The sequence below is a fragment of the Stenella coeruleoalba genome (assembly GCF_951394435.1).
Source record: "Stenella coeruleoalba genome assembly, chromosome: 12".
Lineage (NCBI taxonomy): Eukaryota > Metazoa > Chordata > Mammalia > Artiodactyla > Delphinidae > Stenella > Stenella coeruleoalba.
The window spans coordinates 80,454,430-80,464,560 of record NC_137158.1 but is presented as its reverse complement, the minus strand read 5'-3'; the positions used below and the strand labels follow the sequence as shown (position 1 = coordinate 80,464,560).

The 10,131-nt window shown below is 44.2% G+C and overlaps 1 protein-coding gene across 7 annotated transcripts in view; it reads right to left on the bottom strand.

The window, feature by feature from the left end:
- Nucleotides 1-299: 299 nt before the first annotated feature.
- Nucleotides 300-10,131, bottom strand: part of ARID1B (AT-rich interaction domain 1B) — a 412,486-nt gene continuing 402,654 nt past the window's right edge. For all 7 annotated transcript variants that reach the window (XM_079939553.1, XM_079939554.1, XM_079939557.1 and 4 more), the window contains 3 exons: nt 8,593-9,376; nt 6,622-6,752; nt 300-4,115 (listed from right to left, as the gene is read on the bottom strand). In XM_079939553.1, the coding sequence (XP_079795679.1) occupies nt 2,391-4,115; nt 6,622-6,752; nt 8,593-9,376 (2,640 nt within the window). In that variant the 3' untranslated portion in view covers nt 300-2,390. The remainder of the gene's footprint in view (nt 4,116-6,621; nt 6,753-8,592; nt 9,377-10,131) is intronic.

Genomic DNA, 10,131 nt, shown 5'->3' with positions numbered 1-10,131 from the left:
GCACTAGAATCTGTTCTTAGCAAGCAGATGTATTTAAAGTAGAATTATAAATGGGTTTTAAATTCAACATATATTTGGCTGCCTTATTATATAAGAAGACTGAGTAATGTGGGAGTTGCCAGATGATGAGAACGCTTGCAGAAAAAATGTTGTCTTGTAACACTGGAGTCCTGGTTCACACTCTGATGATAACTGAGCGCTCTCGTCTAACTCTTCCATGTATTATCGTGAGTAATGTGCGCCCGGGTAACAGGTCTGGCGAATGAACTTGGAATTTCTGAGTCTGCTGAGATTGTAAGGTGGTGCGAAGAGGTAGAGTCAGAAGGGTGTCCACTAACAGCTGAACTCTGCAGCCGTTTCAAAGAAATTGATTGTTACATAATAGCAGTCAACGACCCAGGAAGAAAACGTTTAAATTAGAAGTGACAAGTATTAAAAAGCTGCTGTGCACCGGGTAGGAAGGAATATGAGGATATTAATATGCCCTGAAATAGAAATAATCACTTTGCACTATGTACACCACATACAATATAACATATTCTTCTTAACATTGCACAATATAAATATTATACACGGTGGAGTAAACTAATGCAAAATAACTTTGAGGCACACAAGAGAAACATGGAATAGATTGAACTCTGATCGAAATTAAGATGGGGATAGAAAAAGGCAGGGTGTTAACCTGGCAGGCCAGTGAGCTCCTGGGATCTCACCTCAAGGGCCGGCAGCCACCTCCCATGCACACTGAAAATTCTCATACCTCAATGTTGTTAGAGTTGATCGCTTCAAACAAAGACTAATTAGCTAAATACTTTGAGAAAATCAAACTGTTGCTCCCCACTCTCAAGTAGGTAACCCTTAAAGGTCCCTCCCGACCTCAGGGTTTCTTAACGAGGGGCTATGTTAGTACACGGCTGTTTTCCCCCTATTTGTTACTTGGTTACTATGAAACCATTTTAAGGAAACTAGAACAGTATTCAAGAACACCCATCACAGTGCTTAACAAGATTTAATGTACATTTATTCTTAACATGTGGAACATATAAAGATTTTATACTGAATAAATGATATTCATTAAGCCAGAGGAAAAGGAGGAATTTACATCAAGTTTTTTTCTTTTTTTTTTAAACTACATTATCTTGAAATACAAATGTGGATTCTCTTCACTGAAAAATCTTTGAAGTTGTGTTTCTTCCTTTTAGTTGTATTTTTTTCTTTTTGTCTGTACTGGTAACCATTGTCTAAATCAATCCATATGCAACCATTTCCACACCTTGATTCATGAAGCAAATTGTGATCAGCTGCTCTCCCGAAATAGAGCATGACTTTATACATACAGAAACTTGTACATTACCCTCTTTTTTTTTGTTTTTTTTGTTTGTTTTTGTATTTTTTCTTTTTTTTTGGAGATATGGCCCTAATGAAAAAATATATAAAATAAAAATAAAAAATTATTTAAATCTACCATCACTTCGTAGTTACCACATCATGAAAAAGAAACTAAAAACTCTGTACTAAAAAAAAAAAAAAAAGGAAAAGAAAAAGAAAAGAAAAAATGAGGGTATGTTTAATGTACAACTTCTATATACATCACAGCCCATAGGCAGTAAAAAAAATATTTAAAAAATGATTAAAGGAATTGTGAAGAACTGTCATGTGGAAGGTCAAACAACAGACAGCAGACATGACGGTAGTGGTGAGGAAGCAATTTCTGTTGATCGTTGTCAGGTATGTGTTTTCAATCTTAACTTAAAGAAACATTGTTTTTGCTCCTAGCCTAATGTAACCATTTTCCTGTGGAGAAACCAGTATCATTTCATACTTTGACTGCTGACTGACACACCTCCGTGAGCCCCTATACCTACATCTCTAGAAGTTTCTATTGCACAGAGCTTTGGGCGATGGGATGCAGTTTTAATTTTTTCATTATTTGAAGAATAACACAGCTAGGAAATTGATAATTTTTCACCTTTTTGCCTCAGTGTGGTGAAATTTTCCCATCTTAGCATCTTTTACCCTAACTTTTTTCTTTAAAGTCAATTCGCTTCCCAAAAAATGCAGTAAGACATGGAAAAGCACATTAAAAAGAAAACCGGTGAAAAACAAAAAGTGACCTTTGAATGCACTAGACAGCAACTTTGGTTAAAAAAAAAAACCAACAAAATAAAAAAAAACCCAAAAGGATGTACTTATACACACAGATGGCAAATATTAATTTCATAACTGTTCGAATTAATTATCTCTTTAATTCCCAATTGGTAAATAGTGGATGGGGCAGAGGAGCAAAGATTTTCTTTCCATCTTCCTACACTGGAGAAACAAGAACAGAAAACAGCCAGTTATACGGGAGCCTCTAGTCTTCACTCACACATGCTGCCTTCTCACTGATGTCATAACTGCCCAATCTGAAACAGTACATCACAGATGACAGACGCAACCAGAGAGTTCAGGACGGCTGATATCGAGATATCCAGCAATCGACCCTCGTGCAGAAGGAACTCTGAGCGGTTCTCGTCCACTCTGGCCATGGCCAGCAGAGCCTTGGCCGCCCTGCACATCATGTCCACGCTAGGGGGCTCTAGAGGCGGGGGCTGCATGTGCATGAGGTTATGCTGGCTCTGCTGATACTGGGCCATCGTGACCCCATCCTCTAGGAAGCTTATCAAGTTCCCGATGCTTCCTTTCTGCACAGCTATGGCCCTTGCAGCCAGCGCGTCCCCTTGGGCAAGGTTCGATAAAAGCGCCATGGACATTTCTCGACAGACTGGGTTTTTGCGATCCCCAACGTACCTAACTAACGTGGCATAGAATTTCTCCTGACGACTAAATGGAGGCGTAGCCAAGATCAGGTCCACATTGTTGTCCTGGATGCTGAGTTTACAGAGCGTCTCCAGCACAAGTCTCTGAGGCGACAGGACAGAGTTGGGTCCCACAGTGGGAAAGGGGTCTTGTGCCTCTGCTGACGGGCACACCATCCAGTGCAGCAAGCCATCCAATATTGGCAAGCAGATGCTTTCCGTGTAAGCAGACAAGTCTAGCTGCCCAGAAATGTTGGCCAAGGTGACCAACGTGTTATCCCTTAAGACCTCGAGGCAGTCCCACCACCACTCATCTTTGCTGCAGGCCACCCCTTTGTCCTCGTCTTCCTCCTTCTCGTAGGTCTGCGGCGCTCGTTTTCTCTCGGGATGCTCGTGGTGAAGAAGAATCAGCTTCCCCAGGATCAGCACCAAGCCTGGATGTTTGGACATTTCAGCGTCATTCCCAGGCACAAAAGACAAGCTCCGGACAATATTCGACACGCAGATGCAGCGCTTAGCCAGCGAGTCCTGCCAGTGCGCGACGGTGCAGAGCGGAGCCTCGTCCCGGCTCCGCGGCTCGTCCTCCAGCAGCTTGATATTGCGGTGACTTTTGGCTTGATGGATTCCAAAGGGAAACTTACTGCTTTCGGTTTGGGTACCAGGGTTTGCGTCTTCAGGAAGAGCCCCTGGCCGAGCAGACAGGACGTCATCAATGGTTGCAATGATGCTCTTCTCTTGCTGCTCTTCAGGGTCCCCTTTGCCTTCTTGCTCTTTCTTTCTACCTGTGGCGCTTAAAGGGGGAGGTGGACGCCTGCGAGGAGGAATTTCCATCTTGCTCTCAAAGTGAGTCTGGATGTGCTCGGTGGTGTCCCCGCCACCGAGCTGCCAGTGCAGAAGTCCACTGCTGAACTCCTGAACACGGCCCAGCTTGTCAGACCGGTCGACGACAAACAGGTTGTTCTTTTTGACTATCTTTATTGGCAGCTTGTCGAACTTACTGGCTTGCCTGGGCTTCTCCTTTGGATCCGCGGTGGCATCGGGGGAGGCCAAGGCCATGCTGCTCCTGTCCTCAGTCTCCGCCTTCCCACCGTCTTCCTCCTCGTCCTCCTCCTCGTCTTCCTCCTCATCAATACATTCGGCATCTTCTTCCTCTTTCCCAGAATCGTCGGCCAAGGACTGGCTGTCATCTCTCTTTACCACATTGTGATCAAGTGCTTTTTGGCTGGGGTCTCCCACTTCATATTCCATAAGAATCCCAAAAATGTCAATCAGGCATTTCCTAAAGTACTCTACTAAAAGTTCGAGAAATCCGGACAACTAGAGAGACGAGAAAGAGAAGAGGTACCATGTCATAACCTCAGGTGCGACTGAGTGGGTGAAAATCCTGAGAGCTAGCAATGCATTTGCTATGATTATTTTCATGTTTTGATTCCTTTTTGGCTAGGCCAGGAAAGAGAAACCATATGTCAGCTAGAACTATCTTCCTGAATTTTTCATTATTGATCAAACCAACATTTACCATCTTTCTTATTTGCTGTTTACCTTCTTACAGTATCAACATGAAAACTTCCTTGTTATTTTCACATTTCTGATATTGTCAGTGAGGGAGTGCTCTGCTGTTCTGTACCTTTGTTTCTGACTTAGACACGATGCAATCATGACTAGAAGAGTGGGAACGTGGATTTTCTAGACTCATTTACCCAAACTGAGTCTGTCCTCTTATTTATCTAAAACTTTGCTTGCCTGGATTTTTATGGTTATTATTCTAGGATTTTATGGTTATTTTTGTCTTAGGTGCCATAGGTTATTCTAATTTACATTCTCCATATATTTGGGGGAGAAGATAATTTCAGCAATGTAGTAGCTCATAAACACAAATCAATTTAGTCCCTGATAAATGAATGAGAATGTTTCACAGAACGCACTTGTGTATTTTAGCTATTCACAACTCCAGCTGAAAGACAAAAGCCACTATGAGAACCATCTTTGTTTCCTTTAAGCAAATGTTTATATCAAGAAAACCAACATACTCCATGGTTAGCAACTGGCCTGATCCCTCCCTCAATCCCGTGCTGCTGCATTTAGGGATGATAAAGGGTAAGTAAGTGAACAAGGATTTCTTAATGACAGATGTTATGGAAATCAACCATAATTTCATATCCTGCTGTAAGTTTCCTGAAAGTAGGTTTGAAACAATTATTAAGAAGTAAGAGGAGGGCTTCCCTGGTGGCGCAGTGGTTGAGAGTCTGCCTGCCGATGCAGGGGACACGGGTTCGTGGCCCGGTCCGGGAAGATCCCACATGCCGCGGAGAGGCTGGGCCCGTGAGCCATGGCCGCTGAGCCTGTGCGTCCGGAGCCTGTGCTCCGCAACGGGAGAGGCCACAGCAGTGAGAGGCCCGCGTACCGCCAAAAAAAAAAAAAAAAAGAAGCAAGAGGAAACCCAAGGACCAACCAGACAGTACTTGCCTTTAGGGGATGAAGGCACAATTTTTCAGGTGGAGGTTTGGATGTCGCCCCCCTCCCACCCCGCCCCCAACTTAAAGCTTAGTTTCTTCCCAGGGCAAGGGAAGAGGGAAAATTGCTGACGCAATTCTGGTTATGAAAAAGTGTGCTCAAGAGCAGTTAGTTCACCTAGCGTAAGGATGAAAAATTATTCCTCTAGCAAAGGTAGTATATATTCTTTTAATACTTATTTTCTGTTAAAATGGATTTCATGCAATGTTTATAACCTTATTAATATACTTGCTATCAACTGAAGAATTGCCTTTCAGGGCTCTAATGAGGACTTAAATGAGAGAAGAAAGAGGAAGTGGAAGATTCTGGTCCTAGTTCAGGAGAAGCAATGCAATTAGATGTTTTGGCTTTTTTCGGCAAAAGCAGAGTTGTTCATACACAGAAGGGAAAATAACCTTTTCTGATTTTTGTTTCTAAATATTTCTTAAAAAGTCTGTAGTCCAGCTGACTCTTGGGCCTTTTTCCTAATCCTCTGCTCCCTTGCTCTCTTCTAGCTATTATGCTGGAAGCTACTTGAAGACTAGAACAGAACAAAGGAGGGTTTTTTTTTGTTTTTTTTTTAAAAGTAGTAGGCTTGTAAATGACTGCTTCAAAATAGCCTTGAGGGAGGCAGAGAAGGGAGGGAATGGACCAAGAAACAAGTTTGGCCATGACCTCATTACTATTGCAGCAGAATGATGGGTACAAGGGGGTTTCTTAAATTGTTTTCTCGACTCCTCTGTAATATTGGTTTGGCCAAAAAGTTCGTTCGGGTTTCCATAACAGACAAAACCCAAACGAACTTTCTGGCCAACCCAATACTATACATTTTCTGTAATATAAAAATTCTTTTTAAATTTTACATTTCTTTTTAATAAAAGAAAGATGTTAGGTCCCCCTGGAAAATAGGGTAATGTCTCACTGCTATCTACTGTATGGTAATGTCTCATCCAACACTGACTACAGCCATAACTTTGTGTTACATTTGGATTAATTCCCATTGGCCTGCTAATATTCATTCTAAACAACAATTTAATTTCACCACTATTGTCTATTCCATATACATACACACATGTGCACACAAGGTCACTATTTTCTTATGAGAAATATAGGTATGTGTGTATTTATACTAAAGACTGAAATAAATTATTATTCCAGACAAAATTCTCAGACAACTACACATTGACTGATGTTGGTTTATAACAGCTGCAATGATAAAAAAAAATGTTAGCTGGTGAGTGCTAATTACCTGAGGCATTAGCTTAAGAATTAGGCAGTACTTCACTTTCTTATTCTAATTTGGTCCTCAGCTGGATTGCTGCTGGCTTACCTGGGAGAGATTGAAAGTAGCGACAGTGCTGTCATCATACAGAAGAATATTAATAGTGTCCAAAGCCCAAGTACTTTCAGCCAGAAGACCTGACTTAAGGGACATCATCACACGCCAGGCCTCAGGAGTAACTAAAAACGGGGGAAAAAACAAGGATGTGATTAATACTAACTCTACGCACGAAAGAATAGAAAATAACAAAAGAAAAAGAAGCAGAGTGTTAAGTTAAATACTGATTTTAAACAAATGTTCTGGGGGACAGTTAAACGTGGTCATTTCAGATTCTTAGGTGGAGGTGACAGCTGCACTAAGAAGCTTGTGTGGTTGAAGAGCTTTTCGCTTCGCAGGTTCAACAGAGGTGGGAGCGAGTAAGCATGAATGAGCCTTTCCGTATGTCTTCTTTTGCTCCGTTCACAAATGTCTCAAGGTGGCGTCTTCCGAAGGCTGGTGAATACGCAGAATATAAGCAGAATTTAATTCCCAAGCAGCACCTTCTCAGATGCAAAGCCTTCATTCTCCCGCGCTGTCTTCTGTCTGAGCTCCTGCCCACACAACGTGCTGCTAAGTATTAGCACTTTGACGGTTCAGGTTTTTCAGGAGGTTGGCTTGAGCCAGAGCGATAAGGGGAAAAGATCTGTAAGATCTGTCAAAAGATGGGACTGGGAGGAGAGGCCCATCATGTGCCTGAAATTTCAAGGGACGCCATCTCAGGAAACCGGCGGCAGCACGTGGTTCCGGCAGTCGGAACTCCCCACAGCAGCAGGCAGCCCAGACGCCAACAGCAAGCTTCCGTGTGGGGGTCGTGGGTTTCCACCTTTATTTTAATTCCATCTAGTTCTCAAATTTTCTAAGATAGGCACATAATACTTTTGCAGTAGAAAAGGCAAGCTTTCATTTTAAAATAAGGAACATAAGTTTCCCTAGGTTGGTATAACATGGACTAAGAAATTTTTTTAAAATTTAAATATATATATATTTATTTAAACATCTATACACACACATATAAACACACAAATACATGCGTATATTTTTACATATATATTTCCATACGTAACATGGTGCTCAGGGTCTATCTCTCTCTCGCCTCCAGTACCCTTTCTATGTAGAACTCCTTACTCCCCACCCCCCATATACATCCTTAATGTCCAGTGATTGAAAACATCCTTAATAGCTTTAATTTTCTAATCACTGCAACTGATTTCAAGCCACGTGATTCTGAGATTTTTGGAAAAAAATTTTTATACAACTGAACCCTATTATTTCCTTTGCTGTGTTAAAAAGTACTTCAAAAATAATGCAGAAAAACTCTGGGTACTCCCAGATACTCCGAATCTCTATTTAGTATTCAGAACGCTCCGAATAGGATGAATAGGTGACATCAGCGTTCAACGGAAAGAGTTCCTCGGCCGCTCTCAGCAGTGCTGCCCGGATTACAGCAATTCTGTGTATCGTGTCATATGGAGTTCCATACTGCACATCACGCATCTATCTACACAGCACAGTCAGTTTTCTGTTCAGCTCCTGGGGAAACTCACTGTATGTTGTTGCCAAAATTACAGAGTGACCTGCCGTCAAATCTTCTCAGGCCGCCCTAGTGTTTCATCAGCCTGGCAGCTGTTCTATTAGGCACACATGGCAGAGATTGAGTGTTTGGTTAAGATCAAATCTTTAAGCCCAAAACACAGTCCACAGTCACTGAGGAATCCCTGGTCTCTCACATGGAGCTCTACCCTCTCACACAAATAACACTCACACGTAAAAATGCCATTTTAACTCTCGCTCTTCTCTGGCACTACTGCTTAACTCATATGAGCAGCTTCCAACTGTAGCTCCTGCACAAAAACACGTCCTGATGGTCTGTAGTCACAGAATGGCATCCCTTTGAGATTAAGCAACTACATCCAACCTGAAGTTAAAGTTCTAGATCACAACAGGAATTCATTTCAGGAGCAGAGCCTTGGGAGTACTTACCAATATCTTTTGAGGTAATCTTCCGCCTTTGTTTCAAGACGGGCTGTGACGCTTCCACAGAGCCAGGAGGAAAGGTAATCTCCCTTCTGACTGGGGGCGGCTGGGGGGCCGGCCCCGTGACCTGGGCCGTGGGGACGGTGGGCATGACCTTCTGCATCTTCATGGAGGGGAGGAAGGGGGACTTGCTGGGAGACATGCGGCTCTCCAGGGAGCGCTGGAAGGACGCGGGGCTGGGCGCCCTGGAGATATGATTTGGCAGCGACGGTGGCGTCTGGTAGGATGACTGAGGCGGGCGCGTGATGGGCTGCATGGAGGCTGAAGAGGACATGTAAGGCTGACGCTGGCTGACGTGAGAAGGCCACTGGCTCTCGTGGTTTATCCTTTGATCAGGTACCATCATGTCGTCCGTGCGGTTCATGCCTGGGTAAGGAGGTGTCTGTGCAGGGCCGCCGGGGCCTTGCCTGCTCTGGTAGGGATAAGGCATATCGTTGCGTGTCGCCCACATACTCTGCTGAGGCCCTTCACTGGAAGACGACTGCATTGGGCCGCCCATCATCTGGGGTGGGATCCCGTGCGCCTGCATCTGCCCCGGGCCTTGCATCCTCTCCCTGGGGTAGGGGTACGGGTACTGTCCCTGGATGGGCCTCCTGTCGGGTCCGGAGTAGGAGCTTCCGTACTGGTTATACATCTCTTGCTGCTGGTTGCCGTACTGCACGTTGTACATGTCTCCCTCGTGGCGTTTGGCTGGAGGCCCATACACGCCATCCATATGGCGCTTGTAATTCTGAAAATTCACACAAAGACAGATCATACTGATGTGCTTTTCCAGGTATAATCACACACTTGAATTATGCAGAACAGTTATTACCTGGTAGAATGTGCATTTCCAAATGAATATGGGAAGCTCCCACAACATCTACGGACTAACAATTTACGCACTATATTCAGTATTGCATAAACCAGGTCACGTACTCTGAAGGAGCTTCCGCGGTTCGTTTTCATGTGCTTCAAATTTTCTGCGGGGGGGCGGGGGGGGGAAGCCTTCTCGCCTGGTTATTTTCCAGGGCTGCAATTTGGGGAGTGTATGGTTTTGGTGACCACCACAGAGGCAGTGCCGAACAAGGGCTTGGGGATGCACTAGGGTGACTTCCGTAGGTAGAGAGAGACCTCATCGGAAGGGACTGAGCCCTTTGAGGGCCAGCCCGAAGGGGTCCTGGGTTAAACAGATTCCTTGGGCCTAACTTTACAGAATAACTTCCACACGGAACCTGGCTCTTCAGACTGGACCTGTGCCCCCTGACACCTGACATTCCAGGGCCCCGTCCCGACTTCCAGCTTGTGTGGGTCACATTCTCCATGAAAGCCTCTGAGCGCAGGGCTGGTGCAGCCCTGCTCCTAACTCTCCTCCCCAGGGACGCCGGGGGTTCCAGCACTTGATCAGGGTGGGAAGCTCCTGATGAGAGGGAGGGAGGGAGATGCTCATATGCTAATTAGCGTTCTTTCACTTTACTTGAAAACTATTTAAGATCAGTTGGTTTG